This window comes from Helianthus annuus, chromosome 13 (genome assembly GCF_002127325.2).
Source record: "Helianthus annuus cultivar XRQ/B chromosome 13, HanXRQr2.0-SUNRISE, whole genome shotgun sequence".
Lineage (NCBI taxonomy): Eukaryota > Viridiplantae > Streptophyta > Magnoliopsida > Asterales > Asteraceae > Helianthus > Helianthus annuus.
In genome coordinates this window covers 71,860,989-71,882,308 of record NC_035445.2, presented here as the reverse complement: position 1 = coordinate 71,882,308, position 21,320 = coordinate 71,860,989, and the positions used below count along the sequence as shown (strand labels likewise).

Genomic DNA, 21,320 nt, shown 5'->3' with positions numbered 1-21,320 from the left:
AACTCTTTCATACGACATTATTTTTTTTTTTATAAAAATTGCACCAAAAAACGAGCGTTTTTTGTCTTTAAAACGAGTATACTATTGCTATATTTTCGAGAAAAAAAAATTGAAACCCCAGTTGCGTAAAACGTAATGGAAAAAACCCAGTTGCGTAAAACGCAATGGAAATAAAAAACCTAAAAATGACATTTTTCTAAAACGCAATGCACCAAAAACACAAGGAAATGTCTTATTTGTAAAATGCAATGGCCAGAAAACACAAAGAAATGTCTTATTTCTAAAACGCAATAGCCTAAAAACACAAAACAAAGTGTACTTTCTAAAACGCAATGGACTGAAAACACATAAAAATGTGTTTTTTACCGAAAACGCAATGCACCAAAAAACACAAACAAATGTCTTATTTCTAAAACGCAATGGCCAGAAAACACTTAAAATGTCTGTTTTCTAAAACGCAATGTACTGAAAACACATAAAAATGTGTTTTACCTAAAACGCAATGCACCAAAAACACAAAGAATTGTCTTATTTATAAAACGCAATGGCCAGAAAACACTTAAAAATGTCTCCTTTCTAAAACGCAATGGCCTAAAAAAACAAAAGAAAGTGTTCTCTCTAAAACGCAATGGACTGAAAACACCTAAAAATGTGTTTTACTTAAAACGCAATGACTAAAAACACCTCAAAAATGTGTTTTTCTAAAACGCAATGGCCAGAAAACACATAAAAATGTCTTAGTTCTAAAACACAATGGCCTAAAAACACCAAAGAAGGTGTTCTCTCTAAAACGCATTGAACCAGGACAATAGTTTTGTCTGTGAGTTGTCTGAACCAGTAAGTAGAAGATCAAAAACTGTCTACAAATGCAGTTTTCCAGACGCAATTTACAGAAAATTAAATTTTCTGATGCAGTTTTCCAGCTCAACCCCAGCCAGGGGCTCTGCCCCTTGGACCCCGTCAGGGGCGGCAGCCCCTGGGACCCTGCTACCAGGGGCGCTGCCCTGGACCCCCGCCAAGATCGTAAAACGCAATGACTAAATCAAAAACCCAGATCATAAAAATCAAATTAAAGAATTTCTTACATGGATCGAAGTCGGTTTCTTCAACGATTGACGAAATTTGAATGATAGAAACACTTATCAGCGATCGAATCGAACGGATCGAGTGATTATCTTCAAAATCACAGGAAAAAAACGAGATTTTGTATGAAATTAAACTGGGTTTTCTTCAAAAAAAGCTGAAGAGCACGTTGATCGGGTGTTTGATTCAATGATTGGTGACGAAAATCGCACTATAATGTAGTGATTATTGAGATAGAAAGTGAAGAAATTGTTGAAGATTGTGGGTTTTGAAAATGGTGGGTTTTGAAGTTACTAGGGAGAAGAACGAAGAAGAAAGGATACGATTGACTAAAATACCCTTGCTCTTTATTTTAAATTTTGCAAGATGTCATTATCCTATTGCTTTTTATCCTTCCTAACCAAAATAAACTTCTTATTTGATCCTCACCTTTTTACACAATCAGATGCCACTAAAACTAAATATTAAAATAAATATATTCCTCAAACATTAAGACTAAATAAAAAGAAATAGCAAATGTCAATAATACCCTTGTGACAAAGAATAGTTGGTATAGCCACCTTTGACTTTGTAAAAGCACACCACATCCAAGTGGGACATATACGCGTTTGAATGTTCAATCTAAACTTTACTCCTATATTATATACCTAAAAGATCAACCAAACCTCCACTTATCATATCATATCATTCTATCTGCAGACTCCAAATTCATCCGACAACAACAAGATGTGTCCAATGAGATTCCTGTTGGTGTTTTTCTCGGCTATTTTAGCCGGTTACATGGCCTGGAAGTCGGTTCGAGCCTCCTCCGAAACAAACGACAATGTTTTCGATGAGGATTCATCAGTTAACAAACAAGAATCTAGCATCATCAAGGTAATGGTCCATGTTTTTCTTTTTTTTTTGGAAAGATGATTTTCTTTAATGATCGTGAGACTTGAACTCAAGACGTGACAGCAACTCGTTTGCTTAATGGTTTTTGGTTTTGCGAATTTACTATTTTGACCTTTGTAAATGTTTAAATTTTGAATTTGTATTTTGTTTATATTTATGGGGTTTCGTTCAGATGGCTCAAAGTGGATTTTGGGGATTTGTTGACATGGCTAGTGGAAAGTATTTGTGGAGGAACCTGAACCAGATTAAGCAAGACGCAAAAGTGAAGAGTTCTTGAGATTATTATTATTGATCATTGGGTTTAAGTTTCCCAGTTTTCATGTAATTGCGTTGAGAAAGTCAAACCACTTTGCGTTTGGTTTATCTTTTGTTTCTTTGTATTATCAGTGTATAGAATCTTGGAATTTATCATATGTGTGTGAATGATAATTGTAGCATGATTATATTTTGAGTTAAATACCAGTTTAGTCCTTGTGGTTTGGGTCATTTTGACAATTTAGTTCAAATATTTCATTTTTCATTTGTGGATTTAAAAAGGTTTAAACGTTGCCATTTTAGTCCACTGGGTTAACTTCATCCATTTTTTATGTTAACGAAAATGACAATTCGGTCATTTTATATGTAATTATGTGAACTAGAAAGGCAATTCGGCCATATAAAATGACTGAATTGTCTTTCCCGTTAACAGAAATAATGGATGAAATTAACCAGTGGACTAAAATGGCAATCGTGAAAACTTTTTGGACCCACAAGCTAAAAATGAAACTTTTGGACAAAACTGGCAAAACGGCTCAAACCACAGGGACTAAAGTGGCATTTAACACTTATATTTTTGGGGTAAAGCTATTATATGAACGAGTCTTAACATACAAAATACTCTTAACTTAAGGGTATACGGGGCATCAGCGGGGAGTGGCCGCGATGACCCAATTCCCCAGCGGGAACACCGCCGCCATCCCTGCGGTGACCCAATTCGGGGAGGGTGGTCGGGGTGAGTTCACCGAAGAAGGAGAGAGGGGATGGTGGGGCCACCCTCATTTTCAACCAATCAGTGATTTTCCTTTTTTTAATAAAAAACAAGTCACCTAAGAGGGGAGTGCCGCTATCAAATTGGGGTGTAAGTGGAGTTTAAGAGGGGAGTTGACGTGGCATAACCTGATTGGGTGTGCGTAAGAGATGGGACTCCCCTAAGGGTGAAGGGGGTGCACCCCTAATTAGGTGAGTGAAATTTTTTTTTAACCCAATCATACGTTGCCATGTCATTTCCCCTCTATAACTCCCCTCTTGTCCAAAAACGTACGGGGTGCACCCTTCTTAGGGGAGTTGTTTTTTTATTAAAAAAAAAAACAAAAAGATGATTGGTTGTTACAAGCCATGGGGCCCACCATCACTTATCTTCTTGTTCGGTGTCTAATCCCCCAACCACCTCACCGATTTGGGCTACCCGCATGAATGGCGGTGTCTTACCGCTCGGCATTTTGGGTCACCGAAGGGGGTTGCCGAAGGCACCCCGTATACCCTAAGAGGGGAGTGCCCCTCTCACCCTAAGAAGTGAAGGAGGGAATTTTCTTGTTTTTTTTTTGAATAATTATGTAATTTTGTAGAGCAATTATAATTACCCTACAATAATTACTCTACTACTGTAAAATCACGATTTTTTTTTACATTTTACAATTTAAGTAGTAGGGGAAAAAACTCAAAAAAAAAATCCTCATTCGCTTTTACGTTAAGGGTATTTTGTATGTGAAGACTCATTTGTATTTGATCTTTACACTATGTTTATATCGGATAAGGTTGTTTTGTAGTTGAATCAGCTCGGAAAACTTGAAAAACTCGAAATCGAAAATCACAAATTTGAAGTTCAATTCGATTTTAATTTGATATCAAGTTTCAAATTTATTCGAACTCTAATTATGCCCAACTAAACACCTAATAATCGAAAGTGCTCTTCAAACTGTCAAAACGATAGTACAACTATGATTTTGGTCATGTGAGATCTTAATATTTTATTTGTTTTTTTGGCCATTCGAGTTGAACCAAGATCGAATTCGACTTGTACGTGATTCGAATTTTGAATTAAAATTGAATTTTTCGAATCCTGCTTGAATATTTCAAAATTTTGAATAATTTGATTCGAGTGATTCGATTTGTTGAACACCATTATCAAGCTTTAGAACATGTACATGCCACTGAATTTGACCTTGAATAAGTTTCCCATATTCAAATCCATCTTTAGCTGGTTTTCTGCATTTTGTCTTTTACATGTAGCGTATTTGTGGGTTGTGCGAGTTCCCCGATAGCAAATTGTCGCGGTTACAAAGAAAAAAACTAAGGGTGTCCAAAAAGCTTGAAACCGACTGAACCGCCCAAACAAAATTACATCGGCCGATTTGAGATCCCAACGATTCGGTTCATGGTTTGGCTTTCACAGTTGTCTGGTTTAAAACTTGAAAACAGTCGTGTAAAACCAAGGTTGGCAATTACATCAAAAAGTCGCGCAAACCTCATAACAGGTTGCACGTGAGACCATACTCCTTAGCATAACAACTTGATAATAACAACCTCGCGCAGCTTACGTCACATTATGACTTACCCCCGCGCGAGGAAGAGCACATAATAAAGTCAGATAGCAACACTTAGCATAAAAACAATGGTATAAGTGAGCACACTAGCCCCGCGCGGGTTAATTGCCACCAAACAAAAGCCTCTCCATAAGAAGACGTGCTGTTACCTACAGAGGTACACAGGGTACAAGTGGCAGTAAAAAGAGCCAATGAACGTCCAGCAGGCTCTGTTCAATCGTGCGCCACGATCTCCTGACGATAAGTACACAAGGACGCCTACATGGCACCAATCAAGAGACGGGGACAACTGTCCCACGATCTCCACTTGTCTGCTGATGACAGAAGGGACAACAAGGCCGACAACAATGACACGTGGCTCCAATCAAGGTGCGCCAGCACCGACGAGCATCTAGAAGCCACTAAGCAGTCGAGGCCAGCGAGGCAAAGAGCATATTCGTTGTTGTCCGTTTCTGGCCCAAGGCCCATCAGCCCACAACCTCTTACACCACTCTGGCTATAAATAGAGAACTTCATTCCTCAGGTTATTCTATTCTATTCTCTCGGCTCTTACTCTTAACTACTTAATTACTCTCAAAGCAGTCGCTTATTCTCACGCCGGAGCCCGGTTAAGAGGGAAACCCCCACATTCCCCTCTTAACGAGTAACGGTGTTCTGTTTTGCAGGTTGATTAATCAGTCGAAGCTCAAATACCTCAAAGAAGATTAACCACTATGATAGGAACATAAACCCCTCTAATTAATACCTTAATTAGATCACTGTTTCTTCATTGGCGCCCACCGATTTTTTCTATAACCACCCTCATCTTCTTTATTTGAGCCTTTGACATCTTTTCATCCTTCGACTATGACTGGTCAAGGAATCTTCCCAGAGTTCGGCTTCGGAGCCAACTCTAACACGGCCTTGGGTGAAGGAGTCCAAAACCTCCAAGCCCAAATCGAAGAAATAGGTGAAGTTGAGATCACCAACACGGGGGGTCAGCGCGGGAGCGTTACCCGTATCACACAAATGGCTACCCCAGGTAACAACGGCGAAGGACCGTCCAACCCAGCGCCACCTCAAAATGTATCTGCATTACTTGGCTTACCAGAGGGCGAAACACCAGCCTCGTGGTATGCCAAGAACATCGCCACTATCAATGCAGCATACCAATCGCTCATCGCGCAGCAGGCAGTGTTGACGGCAGAACCGTCCTTGGTCACTCCTCCTAGTCAGGGGGTGCGCCAAATGCCACCACCAGCCAATCTTCAAGGCAGAACCAACAGGCCTCCACCTACAAGACGTTTAAGCGTACAAGACACGCGCGATACAAGAGGGGAAACGGATAGTCACTATGAATATCCGTCGAACCTTCAACGAGGCCCTGTTCACAGCCGGCTCACGCCGCGCAACATGAACAATGAATGGGAAGAAACCGACCCATATGATCCTACATGGGAAGGTGATGAAGAGTCGTCAGTCTTCAATCGTTTACCAAAAAACCACGAGTACTATAAGCCAAGACAACACATTGGCTATACAGAAGAAGCTGAAAGAGATTTCCGCCTGGCTTACAGGCCAGCGGAAGCTGCGGAACACTCCAAGTTTATCCCGAAAATCGCACTCGCACCACTCTCACGAGAGAAGCTACCCCCAACCGTTGGGAAATTCAATGGGTTGACTGACCCAGACGACCACGTCAGAACATTCACGAGTGTGGGCTGCATGGGAGGTTGGAACATGCCCATGTGGTGCCACCTGTTCATTCAAACGCTGACCGGAGCGGCTCGCGCCTGGTTTGACAGCCTTCCGCCCGGAAAAATTAAGTCATGGACAGACTTCAAGACACAATTCTTAAGCTATTTTAGCCAACAACGTCGCTATCAGCGTGATACGGCGGAAGTAGAAGATATATGGCGAAGGGATGGTGAAGGTCTGGAGGACTTCATCACGCGTTTCAACAAAGAATGTTTAGAGATTGGCGGCGTCAGTGAGCAACTCATGCGCTGCCACTTCAAGAAGGCTATACGCTGTGATAGCCTCATTAGAACCATCACAGGCAAAGATGGGATGCCAAAAGAGTGGGATAAACTGATGGAAGCAGCAAAGATCGTCGCGCAAACCGAGGAGTCCCTTGCTGGTGGAAAGGGTTATTACTCCGAAGATCGATTCTCAAGAGCAAACGAGAGGCCGCGCGACAACAACAACAAGCGCAACAAGTACAAGAGTCAAGACTGGAAGTCTGAGAGACCCAGAGGCCGCGACGACAGGCCACGTTACAGAGAAGATGCGCGAGATACGATTGACCGAATCGGTTACAAGAAAGCAGTCAGAGACGACAACCGTGACAAACACTGGACTCCGCTCACAAAAACTCCAAAGGAGGTATTGATGACGGAGAATGTCGATTTCAAGGCGCCAAGGCCGATGACAAACAAGAAAGGGCAAGACCCTAACTTATACTGCGATTTTCACAAAGACTCGGGGCATTTGACCGACGACTGCTACAGTTTGCGCCAGGAAATCGAAAGAGCGCTCAAAAGCGGCAAGCTAAGCCATTTAGTGAAGAATGTGCGCAAGGACACCCGTCAGCTCCAGCGTCACGATGAAGGCAGCCACAAAAAGGTGAGACGGCTAGAGACTCACATGGTCAACGGACCAAGATACACCGCGAGAGAAAAAGGCAAACGGCCCTACGAGCCTTCTTGGCAAGAACAGCAAGTCATATTCCCAGTAGTGCGCGGCGGTCCTCGCGCTACACGACCCGTCGTCATTACTGGTATAATTGGTCACTATGAAACAGAGTACATCTTCATCGACCCAGGAAGCACAGCCGACATCATCTACGAACAATGTTTCAATCAATTCGATGAAGAAGACAAAGCGAGACTCGAGCCAGTCGATTATCCTTTGTCCGGCTTTTGCAACGAAATGGTCTTCCCTCTCGGCCAAATCAGTTTCCCTGTCACACTCTCTGACGGGAAACATTCAAGAACAACAAATGTGAACTTTATGGTAATGCCAGTGAAATCAAGGCATGATGTGCTTCTTGGAAGGGAAACACAAGGCGAACTAAACATGGTGACTTCAACACCTCATTCTGCCATAGGTTTTCCTACCAAGACAGGCGTCGCAATCATATACGCCAAGAAAGAAGTGATGTCAACTGAAGAGCTGCGCCCAACAAAAGCGGCGAAGGTCTCTACGACCGAGCCAGAAAAATGGGTCCTAAACCGCAAGTACCCAGAGCAGACAGTGACAATTGGCCACGCCATTTCGTCAGACATCAGAAAACATTTAAAGCAACTGCTGTTCCGCAACATGGATATTTTTGCCTGGACCCCGTCAGACATGACCGGCGTCCCGCGCAACATAACTGAGCATTGCTTAAACACGTACCCTTCTGTAGAACCAAAAGCCCAGCGAAGGCGCAGCCTAGGCGCGGATAAGACAAAAGCGATGAATGAGCAAGTATGTGAGTTGCTCAAGGCTGGAATCCTGAGAGAGGTAAGATACCAAAGCTGGGTCGCGAACCCTGTGATGGTAGAAAAATCAAATGGCGGATGGCGCATGTGCGTAGATTACACTGATCTCAACAAGGCGTGCCCAAAGGATTGCTATTCCTTGCCTGAGATCGATAAAAAAATTGATTCTCTCGCGCCATACCGATGGAAGTGCTTTCTGGATTGCTATAAAGGATACCATCAAGTGCAGATGAAGCTAGAAGATGAAGACAAGACAGCCTTCAGGACTGATCTTGGAATATTCTGCTACACCAAAATGCCTTTTGGTTTAAAAAATGCAGGCGCGACTTATCAACGCTTGATGGACAAAACCTTCGCAGGTGACATCGGAAAGCACATTGAGGTTTATATCGATGATCTAGTGGTGAAAAGCCCCGAGGAGGACCAAATGTTAAAAGACATCGAAAAAACGTTCAACTCCTTGCGCAGCGTAAATATGAAGCTAAATCCAGCCAAGTGTTCCTTTGGCATGGAAGAAGGGAAGTTTCTGGGCTTCATTGTCACAAACGGCGGTTTCAAGGTGAACCCCGAGAAGGTCCAAGCTATAGAACGAATGCCTTCACCAAGAAACATCAAGGAAATGCAACGACTAGCCGGCCGGCTGGCCGCGCTAAATCGTTTTCTCTCCAATCACGCCGCAAAGTCGTATCCCTTCATTAGCACGTTGCGCAATTGCGTAAAGAAGCAAGAGTTCAAATGGACCCCGGAAGCCGAAACAGCTTTTCAACAAATGAAAGCGTGTCTGATCGAACTCCCTACGCTGACGGCACCGTTTGAAAAAGAGCCCCTTGTGCTGTACTTGTCCTCCTCGGATAAGGCAGTAGGGTCAGTATTGTTGGTAGACAGGAATGGCGTGCAAACCCCGATCTATTACGTCAGCAGGGTACTCACAGACCCGGAAACAAGATATTCCACAATGGAAAAGCTGGTTCTTGCACTACTACACGCCTCCCGAAGATTGCGCCGATACTTCACAGGCCATGTGATAACAGTGCTTACCAACTTCCACATTGGCACTATACTTCAGAAGCCTGAGACATCAGGCAGGTTGGCGAAATGGGCCATTGAACTGGGCGGCCATAACATCTTGTATAGGCCGCGCCCAGCCATCAAGGGGCAGGTCCTCGCCGACTTCATCACGGAAGTGCCGGCTGATAAAATCAAAGAATGCGAGATGATAGAGACGCCCAAGGAAAACACAACAGAAGAAACTTGGATGCTTTACACTGACGGGGCATCAAATGAAGATGGCGCGGGAGCAGGTTTACGTCTAGTAAGCCCAGAAAAGCACGAGTTTACTTACGCCATTAAGCTCGACTTCAAAAACACCAACAATGAAGCTGAGTACGAGGCTTTTCTGGCAGGCTTACGCCTCGCCATCAAGATGGGAGCAAAAAACTTGCGCGCACATGTGGATTCACTCCTGATAGCCAGTCAAGTAAACGGCATATACGACGCGAAGGGTGAAGTCATGGCTTTGTATCTGGAACAAGCGAAAGAACTGCTCCAACAATTCAAAACCCACGAAGTCATACATATCAATCGCTCATAAAACAAGCCCGCAGATGCCCTGAGCAAGCTCGCCTCGACTTCCTTTCAACATCTCGCCAAGGATGTAAGGATAGAGGTACTCAAGAACCCATCGGTTTTATTGCGCCAAGTTAACGTAATCGAAACAGGGCAGACATCATGGATGACCCCCATCATCCAATACTTGCAAGAGGGGGTGCTTCCCGAGAACAAAGCGGAAGCAAGAAAGATCCAAAACAAAGCCCTACAGTACGAAATGAACAGCGGTATCTTATACCGAAAATCCTTCCTGGGACCACTACTGCGCTGTGTGGACCCCCAGGACGCGAATTATTTGATAAGGGAAATCCACGAAGGGATTTGCGGCATCCACTCCGGACCAAGGATGGTTGTCGCGAAGATCATGAGCGCCGGTTACTACTGGCCTGGTATGCATGTTGACGCAATGAAAGAGATTCGCAAGTGTGACTCTTGCCAGAGACACTCTCCAAAAACACTGCGTCCTAAAAACGATCTCATTCCCGTGTCCACCGCATGGCCCTTCCAACAATGGGGAATTGACATGGTGGGACCCTTCCCGGATGCCCCCGGCGCCGTGAAGTTCATTATAGTAGCTGTCGACTACTTCACGAAGTGGGTAGAAGCCAAAGCCCTTGCATCCACCACGGCTATGATTGTGCGCAAGTTCATATGGGAGCACATCATATGCAGATTCGGCCTCCCGCTCAAGATCGTGACAGACAACGGCACCAACTTTGCTTCAGACGATCTTAAGAACTGGATGAAGGAGATGAACATTGAACACACTTTCACCTCCATTGCGCACCCACAAGGCAACGGACAAGTGGAAAGTGTGAACAAATGCATCGTCGAAGGGATAAAGGCCAGATTAGGAACAAGGCGGCGCGGATGGGTCGATGAGCTACCAAGCATTTTATGGGCTCATCGGACCATGCCAAAGACGAGTACCGGCGAGACCCCTTTCAGCCTGGTCTATGGCTCAGAGGCGGTAATCCCGGCGGAGATTGGCCTGCCCTCGCCGCGAATGACCACGGTCAACACGGTTGACAATGAAGCGGAAAGGCGTCTAGACTTAGACTTGTTAGAAGAACGACGTGAAATCGCAAGAATCAGAGAGGCTAAATACAAAACCCAGCTGGAAAGGTACTACAACACAAGGGTTCGCATTTGTAACTTCAATCCAGGGGAGTACGTCTTTCGCGACAACGAAGCATCAAATGCGGAACGCCCAGGGAAATTGGCACCTAAATGGGAAGGCCCATATCTGATTCATGAGGTCCTAGGCAAAGGGGCCTACAAATTGCGCACCTTAGATGGCCACATCTTACCAAGAACTTGGAATGCGCAACAATTGCGCAAATGCTATATGTAATCTTTTCGGCCTCGCGCCATTTTCCAATTTCGCCACGCCGGCTACGAGCCATTGGCAAATATGTATGAAGGCCTAAGAGCCAACTTCTGACTTGAATGAAAACATACGACATGTTCTATTACATTGTTTTTTCGTTACAAATGCATGTTACACTTCTGATTAGCGCGAAAACACTCCAGCATTTCGAGATGGTTCAAATCACCTCCAAGGTCCTCCGCAAACAAAGCGCGAGACCGGGTAGCCACCTTATACTTGGAAAACGCTTCCATTTATTCGAACTAATTTAGCATAAGTTTTTATAACAATGCAAGAATTGCAACGGAAAAAACAAAGTGTTTCATTAACAACTTGCGCAACCGCGCAGCATCATACATAAGATTTTTCAAAGAAATTACAAAGGCACAAATGCCTATTCACTACCTACTCAACAAACTATCCTATCCTTCGCGACCATCATCACCATCATCTCCGTCGTCTTCACCATCATCATCATTGCCATCATCACCGTCGTCACCAGTGGGCTCTTCATCAGACACCTCGACGGTAACTGGTGGATCGAGGATTGCCTTAAGACGCTGGCACCAGTCGTCTTTCTTTAACGATTCGACAACTAACTCCATGATAGGCAAGGAGAGGTTGTCATAGGAATTTTCAGCACTTGCCAGCGCAGCATCGGCACGATCTGTTACGGAGCAGTGGCTCGTGTCAAATTCTTGCCCAAGCATTTGCTCAACATGATCAGCACACTCCAGGTAACCTCCTCGGTGACCCACCGCACGCGCCGCATCTGTCAGAGCCGCCACAGCGCGATCTAGCTCGTTCGCATTCAAGATGGAGTTGGCAACCTTCAACAAAAGATAAGCATTAAAGAAAAAACTCTTTAAGTCAACTTAAGAAAAAAAAGCACAAGGCACTTACCATCACTACTCCACGAGTGCGCATCCACTCCGCTTCTGAGACAAGTGTATCGACGATACCTTGAGCCTCAGAGTAGTTGGTTTGAGCCACATTCAGCGCGGCAGTGCTCACAGCACGCGCCTCCTCAGCATCAGCAGCCTTGACCTTCTCAGCCTCAAGGTCAATCTCCAAAGACTCGCATCTGTCGATTTGCTCATTCAAGCGACGCTTGAGTTCCGCTATCTCAACGTCCTTGGCATGGATATCCTTGTCCTTGTTAGACAATTGCACCTTGGCTTCAGTCAGCTCAACCTAAAAATTGACAAACACCTTGAGAATTGACTTAGAGAAATCTCGTAAACAAAAAGGAAGAGCGGGAATCAGTAGAACTAACCTCCATCTGCTGCTTGGCAGTTTTTTCACCCTGCGCTTCCTCCACCTTTGAGGTCAAGTCCGCAACTGTAGCCTCAAGACCAACGATCTTCTGTCGTAGAGCATAAGTACGCTCGTTGTCTTGAGCGCATATACGCTTGAACTCGGCCTTCTCCTTGGCCAGTTGCTCCTCAGCATTGTGGAGTTTTTTCTGCAGCCCCTCGCGGCCCCACTCCTCCGCCTTCTTGTCAGCCTCAAATTTGGCTCTTTCTTCGTCGAGCGCAGCTTTCGACTTCTCAAACTCCGCAATCCGCTTCAGGGTACGCTCGCGGTAACCCTCCCAATCGGCACGTTCTCTGACCATCGTCCGCCATTCGCGAACAATCTGATGGTTGGCAGAGCGGGCATTGGCCTCCCCAAGAATATAAGTACGATATAACATCTCATGGGTTTTGGCCCTTTGCCGATTGACCTCACCAGGAGGGAAGGAATTCAAAAACCATTCACGCGAAGCGCTAAACTCAGCAAATGTATCCTTCTGTTTTAAGCTCCAGGGGGCTTGATGGAGGGCATCACCGCGCTCTTCTTCAGTATATGTCTTGTAGTAGATATCTCCAACGGTATCTTTCGCCCCTACCACAGTGGGGTTATAACCCCCAGCTCCACCAGAGCTCGCGCCGCTAGAAGAGTAGCGGCCGGACCCTTTCGAAATGTTAACAGGGCCGGTGCCGGCTGGCCTGGTGACCTCAGGACCTGGAGACTTCAAAGGCTGATCCATAGCCTTTTTCGCCGCCATCTCCTTCTCCAAGGCCTGCTTCTTCGCCACCTCAGCCAGCCTCTCCTGCTCCGCCCTACGCTTCCTATCTTCCTCCTCCTTTTTCTTCTTCTCCTCCTCTCTTTTCTTCTTCTCCTCCTCCTCTCTTTTCTCTCTCTCCTCTACTTCCTTCTTCTTCTTCTCCTCAGCAATCTTCTTCTCTTCTTCTTTCTTACGCGCCTGCTCCACCTTTCGCTGCGCTTCAGCCGCCTTCGCGGCGTCCTGAGCTGCAGCGTCAGTGGACCTGACGGTTATCTTGGGCCTTTTTGCCCCCGCCTCAACGAATGTAACCGCCTTTTCAGGGGTCTTCTTCTTGATCTCTACAAAACAAGGCAAGTATAAGCAAAGAAGTTTTTTAGAAAAGAAGAGAAGAAAAGAACATACCAGGAGAAAATTGATACAACGAGCGCAGCCTGCTCGTCTTCCCTATCGCAGGGATCACAACAGATTGAGGCGCGGAGACCACACCAGTTGTAGCCTCGCTCCTACCCCTCTTTCGCCCGATAAGTCGAGCACCAGCATCTTCCTCCTCTTCTACATCTTCGGGAAAACTGGGGGTCGCGCCAGCATCGGGGTTACGAGAACCCGCGCTCCCAGAACTCTTTGACCCACCAGCACCAGCTTTTCCCTTGGCTACATGAGATAAACCTTCATATGAGTCACTGATGATCACATAATCATCCAAGTCACGTTGACGAAGGCGAAGAGTACCTTTGCCAGCAGCAGCTGTTGCGCGACTAGGGCCAGTGCCCTTGCTGGTCACCTCCGGCTCCGCTTTCTTCTTCTTCTTCACCGGTTTCTTCTTTTTCTCCTCTGGGTCAATCCCCAGGTCGCGCAACACACCTGCAAATATTTTAGACCAAGAGCTTAGCTCGCCGTTGGAAGATCCTACGGACTCCTCGCTGGAAAGATAGAAAGTTTCTTTCCCAGCGAGAGTCACAGAGCGCAATGGACGAGGTTTTGGGTATTGCGCACCTTCAGTAGCGGTCGGCGGCGAAGCGAAAGCGTCAGCAGCTGGAAACATGAAGTTTCCTTTAATCTGGTCATACCAGCTCTCTTCATCATCGCGCACTGCGCGAACACCCATGGAGCCACCAAAGGTAGTGAAGGCAGCTTGGTAGAGTTGCGCTTCTATAAATAAAAAAGGGTAAGAAGCATTTGCAGCAAATTTACTTAAAAAAAAAAAAAAAAAAAAAAAAAAACAAACAAACAAACAAAGGTCTAACCTTGATCGCCAAGCTTTAGCACAGGAACCTCCCTGCTGCTAGGTGACCACTGGTCACTCATCTTGGCTGCAACTAAAACATTTTCCCCAAACACCCGGTTAGGGGTTGGGGTCAGCTGTTGGTACCACAAAGCCGTTTTCGGGATCGGCAGATCTTCCTTGGGTATGGCCTCAGTCCATTCCCTAAAGGTCATAGCGACCGGCACGACTTCTTCCCTGATGAAGAAGAACTTGGGTTTCCAGTCATGGAAACTCTTTGGTGGATTTAACAAAATCTTTTTCGCCGCACCTCGGCTTGCAAACGAAAAGAACCCCATCGTCCTTTGGAGTTGATAGAATGATCGAAATTTGTCGACAGTTGGCTCGATGCCATGAGACTGACACAAGAACTCGAAGTGTCCCACCCTCACCATCCCGGGTGGACTCATCTGAGATATGTGAAACTGGTAGTAAGAAAGGATACTACCCAGGAAGTTGGTCGCCGGCAACCGGAAATTACCCTGAAGAAAGAAATCTTAATAAAGGGTAATATAGCCGGGTGGGGCATCAGCCGCGGTTTGGCCCTGAGCCGGGTACCGGGCATCCCACTCCGGTGGGAACCTAAAACTTCGAACAATCTGTTCGAAGAGACCTAAATCCCACCTGAGGACAGGAACTGGTCCCTCCTCGCTAACAGGAGCCTCTTGATGTTCTTCACTCATATTCGTAAAAAAATCTGGAAAAAGGATCGAAGAAGGTTTGAAGATTTGAAGAAATCTTGAAGAAAATGAAGAATACTTTGAAGATTCAAAGAGTTTTGAGAGGAAACTGAAGAAGAAACGAAGAGAAAGTGAATCTCTCACCCTTCTCTTCGGATATTTATACCCATCGCATTTAATGCGATGGGTAACCGTGCCGCACTAGCCGCAAGGGCAACCAACGAGAGGTTGCCACGTCGAGCGGGAAAACAGGGACGACGGTTACCACGCGCGCGTGGCACCCACTCGCCTGACATGAAGTGCAACCGCCGCAGGCGGCATGATGACACCCGTGCCAGGGGTCAACTCAAACGTCGCCCTCAGCGACTTATCTCACCAACCTGTCAGAGGTTCAAATTTCGAAGTTTCCCGCCAAAAAACGTGCAAGTAACTTCATGCAGAAGTCACAAGAGTCGCGCCAGATATACGTAAACTACTAATACCTCGCGCGATTACAAGGACAAACAAGATATCACTCGACACCTGCCTAGTACCTGCGCATCGAAAACAACAGTTTTCTACATGCGCCTTACAAGTCAAGACCAAAAGGACAACTTCCCCTTCTCTTATTTTTATCAAGTCCAGAGCTCCAACCACTTGCGTTGCGCATGGTGCAGCACTGGACTGGGGGGACTTGAAGGGGTATGGTCCCAAAAAGTCGCGCAAACCTCATAACAGGTTGCACGTGAGACCATACTCCTTAGCATAACAACTTGATAATAACAACCTCGCGCAGCTTACGTCACATTATGACTTACCCCCGCGCGAGGAAGAGCACATAATAAAGTCAGATAGCAACACTTAGCATAAAAACAATGGTATAAGTGAGCACACTAGCCCCGCGCGGGTTAATTGCCACCAAACAAAAGCCTCTCCATAAGAAGACGTGTTGTTACCTACAGAGGTACACAGGGTACAAGTGGCAGTAAAAAGAGCCAATGAACGTCCAGCAGGCTCTGTTCAATCGTGCGCCACGATCTCCTGACGATAAGTACACAAGGACGCCTACATGGCACCAATCAAGAGACGGGGACAACTGTCCCACGATCTCCACTTGTCTGCTGATGACAGAAGGGACAACAAGGCCGACAACAATGACACGTGGCTCCAATCAAGGTGCGCCAGCACCGACGAGCATCTAGAAGCCACTAAGCAGTCGAGGCCAGCGAGGCAAAGAGCATATTCGTTGTTGTCCGTTTCTGGCCCAAGGCCCATCAGCCCACAACCTCTTACACCACTCTGGCTATAAATAGAGAACTTCATTCCTCAGGTTATTCTATTCTATTCTCTCGGCTCTTACTCTTAACTACTTAATTACTCTCAAAGCAGTCGCTTATTCTCACGCCGGAGCCCGGTTAAGAGGGAAACCCCCACATTCCCCTCTTAACGAGTAACGGTGTTCTGTTTTGCAGGTTGATTAATCAGTCGAAGCTCAAATACCTCAAAGAAGATTAACCACTATGATAGGAACATAAACCCCTCTAATTAATACCTTAATTAGATCACTGTTTCTTCAGCTGGTTTTCTGCATTTTGTCTTTTACATGTAGCGTATTTGTGGGTTGTGCGAGTTCCCCGATAGCAAATTGTCGCGGTTACAAAGAAAAAAACTAAGGGTGTCCAAAAAGCTTGAAACCGACTGAACCGCCCAAACAAAATTACATCGGCCGATTTGAGATCCCAACGATTCGGTTCATGGTTTGGCTTTCACAGTTGTCTGGTTTAAAACTTGAAAACAGTCGTGTAAAACCAAGGTTGGCAATTACATCAAAATCGGCCACGGATCAGACCGTTAATGTTGCTAGAAAATACAGGGAATTTTATATTTTTACAATTACTGTAATTTGTATTTGGACCCGTTTGCTTATAAATAAATCAATTTAAGCTACAGTTTATCCGTGACATATTTACAAATACGAAAACAAAATACAAGATATGCGTAACTAAGATGTAGGTTCAGTTTAGAACTTTAGATCAGCTTGAAGCTTGACAGACATGTATAGAAGAGTAAGAAGGGCCCCTTGAGGAAGTGGAGCAAACCTTGCAAGATTTGACCCGACCCACATGGATACAACCACCAGTGCAACAACATTACTGCTTGTTTTTCCACATACCCAACTCGCAAACGATAAGCATAAAGTAAGCACAATACCACTTCTACCCCCCAACACCCATGCAACCACATAACCTGCCTTATACCCTCGGTCCAACTCCGGGTCAAGCAAAGCCATCACACTGCTAACAGTTAAAGACAGTTTTGCTCCTATAGTTTTCAACAAGAATATGGAGAGAAACGCGGATCTTATAACTTCAATAAACGATCCTCTTTCATTCATCACGCCATCTGCCTCGTCAATTTCATCGTCCACGTCATCATCAAAATCGCGCCATTCATAGTATTTCTGGCTCCCCATTTTGTATCTCAAATTAGACCACCTGTGTGTTTTTATTTCATTTTCGAAGTCGACGTCGTATGTCCGCCATGGCGGGCCGCTATTTGGTTGAAATTCTAATGATCTGTCGTACTGGGATCTTGTTGTGTTATTAGACAAAACCTGCCGGATATTATGGTATAAATATGTAATTATAAGGATTAGGATCAAATACAAAGGATCCTAATTGTAAGAAGTGTAAGAAGGATTTATAGAGTGACAAGTGTCCAATAACCTAAAAAAACCCACTACACAAAAAAACCCACTACAAAAAAAAAAAAAAAAAAAAAAAAAAAAAAAAAACCTTAAACATCCACCACCACCAAAAACCTAAACCCCCCCCCCCACATCACCCACCCTAAAAAAAAAAAAAAAAAAATTTTTTTTTTTTTGCCGAGGGGGTGGGGGGTGGGGGTTTAGGTTTTTGGGTGGGGGGTGGGTGTTTAGTTTTTTTTTAGGTTTTTGGGGGGTGGGGGGGGGGGTTTAGGTTTTTTGGGGGTTTTTTTGTGAGGTATAGTTTTTTTTTGTTTTTTTTTTTTTTGGGGGGGGGGGTTGTTTAGGTTTTTGGTGGTGATGTAGTGGGTTTAGTTTTAGGTTATTAGACACTTGTCACTCTATAAATCCTTCTTACAATTAGAAGACTTTGTAGAATAACTTGACCCGTAATTATACCTCTCAAGAACTTAACTAAAATATTAAAGCTGAAAAGCTAATAGTTTTTTCCTTGTTCATTTTTACATGTCTAGTATGAACTCAAACCGACAACCGACCGTTAGACTAAACACTTTAAGGCTAATAATTTAGCATAGATTACAAAATAGAGTATGCATGATTTGATTTTCTAATGTTCCAACTTTACCACTATACCTTATATAATATGCGTTTTTAACCTATTAAGTTTACTAATTTAATTTTCCTTCCACAACTTTCGTTCGCTAATTTCTTTTGTTAACCCCTATCGTTCCTTTAATTTAAAAAGACTATTTTTTACGTGCATATTTTTATGTATTTGTCGGTATAAATTCTAGTGGATCTACATTTCAACGTAAACTTTTTTCTGGAAACGAGTCAGGTATATGTTTTTGTTTAAAAAACATTTTTACGTGCATAAATTTTATGTACGTGTCGGTATAGATTTAAGTTGCTCTACGTTTTGACGTAAACATTTTGGGAAAACGAGTCAAGTCAAATATAATACGTTTTCATGCTATCACATGTACGTTTCGTAAATTTTGTTCCGAACCAAATGAAGTCAAATTGTGGTTTTTTTTTCCTTTTTAAAAAACGTAATTAATCCCTTTTGATTACACGTGTCAATTTTTCTTTTATACCCGTTACGTTTTCTATGTATGAGGTAAGGCTGTCTACATCTTACCTTCTCAAACCCTACCTTAGCTTTGCTATTGGTGGGATTTACTGAGTATGATGATGATGAGTCGTGTCACATATAATACATTGATTGTACGGTATAAATTCGATTTACTTTACATTTTGATCCAAAATGCTTCACAACATAGGATTTAGGTAGGTTGATTTAGTGACAATTCTAGGGAGGATTATAGTATGTTAATATGTTTCCTTACCAAGTCAAACTAAATACAGATATTAAACATATTATTGAAACACAAAAAAAAAAAAAAAAGAAACTCTAACCTCGTATGCAAGACGGATGCCTTTGAAAACCTCGCCAGCTTGTGAATCCTTGTTAACATCTGGATGATACTGACATGGGTACACTATTTTATTAATATTGTTTATCATTGTGTTTTATGTTATCTTTTTCAATATTGACTTACCAATATCTTATAAAATAAAAGCAAAATCACAGAGCAGGAATATAAAGAGGCTGCAAGTGCGCACAGCAAAATATCCATGTCAATATAGATCATAGTTAAGATTTGAAAAAACCAAATAAAGAAGAAAGTGATGCATTTTTATAGGACAATGGTAGCAGAGTTAAATATCATCAGTCATTTCTATACATTGGTATGAACAAGGATATTTTAGGTTAAGTTGCATGTATATCATTAAGATACTTCTACCTTATCAAATGAACTTGAATACAGAAAATGGAAAACGAATCGATAAACTGTCAAAACAGCGAGCCAACCGATGTTCAGTATTATTTTCAGAAGTTCTAATTTGGTAAGACCATCTATCTTGATTATCTTAATAGCAGCTGTAAGAAGGCATTATTAATGACGAACTCTTGCATAGACTACTAGGAAGTGTTCTTTCTTGCAAGGGTAATTTTCTATATCCAACAGACAAAATTGTCAAAGAATGATCAATCACAATGATTATAGCATAACTGCATAAGCAAGATCGTCTAAAATCACATGGATATTCTTTTTCATATTACCTCTCCTGTTACACAAACAAATTTTAATTCATCCATTTATGTAGCCTAGCAGAATTATGATACTGACCTTAATAATGTGGAACTAAGTAAACAAGGTCTACATATTCAATATAGTTACACACTTACACCCGTTTTTCAGGTCATTATGATGAAAGCAAAGTAAACGATAATTACAGTAAAGGTAAAATCCTATGAGCAGATTTTCTTCGATTTTGCTCTTGTTTCTAAGACTCCACATGTATAAAAATCTTGTTTTTCAGGTCTGCACACTTTCAGTTTTGTTCGCTTTCAGATTTCCTTTTGCTTACTACTTATAACTAATTTCTTCTGGTTCATTACATGTTTCCTTTTCCTTACGACCAATTGCTTAAGTATCTATATCCTGCAAGCAATAAACTAACACTTATAATTACATTAACCCTTCTTCGAGCCACTGTAGTGAATCTGTTAAGACAACATGAACTTCATGGTGTGCAAACATTTCATTTTCCATCCGCTTGATCCTAATAAGGTTATCGATACGCCTCATAGCGCATCCTAGCTAGATATAATTATATAAATCAATAATTCCACCATCTATCTATAAAACTAAAAGAATAATCATAACCAGATACTTCATTTCAGCATCTTTCCTTTAAAAAACAACTAAAACAGATTCTGCTTATACTACAGGCTTCTTACTTTGTTAAATAACCTGTATCCATCACAAGTTTCCTCTTACAGAGCTAATTCGTAACAACAATCAAACAATTCATCAAAACCTAATTCACGTTTTTCAATGTCAGCCCTAACATCACTTATAACTACAATTTCCTAACCCTAACCCTAACCCTAACAACATACAACTGAAATCAGAGGCACACACACACTATTAGTAATATTAACAATCAACTTATTATATACCTTTCGAGCGAGTAGACGGTACGCTCGCTTGATATCCGCGGTTGAAGCGTCGGCTGATACACCGAGAACAGCGTAGTGGTTGTTGGAGGCGGCGCGTGTAACGCCGATACGGCGGCGAAGGCGCGTAGGGGACGGGGAGATTAGAAAAATGATGCTAGGGTTGGAGATAAGACGGATGCCGGTGCCATCGACGGAGATCGGCACCGGAAACAGACGAGAGTGCATGGTTGAGTTTCGAGCATCCGTCGCCGCAAGCTGTTTGTTAGAAACTGATATTTTTTGGGGGGTTGAATCATGAATGTGGATCAATCGAATACGGGTTGTCGGGTTTATTCTGGCGTTACTTGCAAAACTGGGCCTGCAATATCGAGTTGTGCGGTCAGGACTTGAACCATATAAGAAAATCGGCTTTTCGTTCTTTATGTTTGAACGTTTTAGCAGATAGTGTCATTTAACTATCAAAATTACACCGACTGTGCTTTAAGTTTACATTTATCAACGGTGTCCTTTCTCTATAACTTAGATGATTTTTTTGTTAAGTCTGCTTATGAGCAAATCATATTGGGTAATTAAAAAGTTGAGTAAATTACGATT

General features: G+C 43.4%; 3 protein-coding genes across 3 annotated transcripts; 1 reads left to right on the top strand and 2 right to left on the bottom strand.

Moving 5' to 3' along the window:
- The first annotated feature begins 1,731 nt into the window (after positions 1-1,731).
- LOC110898138 lies at positions 1,732-2,463 on the top strand. The gene is made up of 2 exons (XM_022144894.2): positions 1,732-1,959; positions 2,150-2,463. The coding sequence occupies exons 1-2, from the start codon at positions 1,810-1,812 to the stop codon at positions 2,252-2,254; spliced, it is 255 nt and encodes an 84-aa protein (XP_022000586.1). The 5' UTR covers positions 1,732-1,809; the 3' UTR covers positions 2,255-2,463.
- An 8,788-nt stretch (positions 2,464-11,251) lies between these two features.
- On the bottom strand, positions 11,252-14,278 carry LOC118485635. Its single transcript, XM_035981975.1, has 3 exons — positions 12,277-14,278; positions 11,904-12,194; positions 11,252-11,830 (listed from the first exon to the last, which is right to left on the bottom strand). The coding sequence occupies exons 1-3, from the start codon at positions 13,048-13,050 to the stop codon at positions 11,423-11,425; spliced, it is 1,473 nt and encodes a 490-aa protein (XP_035837868.1). The 5' UTR covers positions 13,051-14,278; the 3' UTR covers positions 11,252-11,422.
- A 2,560-nt stretch (positions 14,279-16,838) lies between these two features.
- On the bottom strand, positions 16,839-21,115 carry LOC118485636 (dnaJ homolog subfamily B member 12-like). The gene is made up of 3 exons (XM_035981976.1): positions 20,727-21,115; positions 19,115-19,183; positions 16,839-17,584 (listed from the first exon to the last, which is right to left on the bottom strand). The coding sequence occupies exons 1-3, from the start codon at positions 20,949-20,951 to the stop codon at positions 16,991-16,993; spliced, it is 888 nt and encodes a 295-aa protein (XP_035837869.1). The 5' UTR covers positions 20,952-21,115; the 3' UTR covers positions 16,839-16,990.
- Between the last annotated feature and the right edge of the window lie 205 nt (positions 21,116-21,320).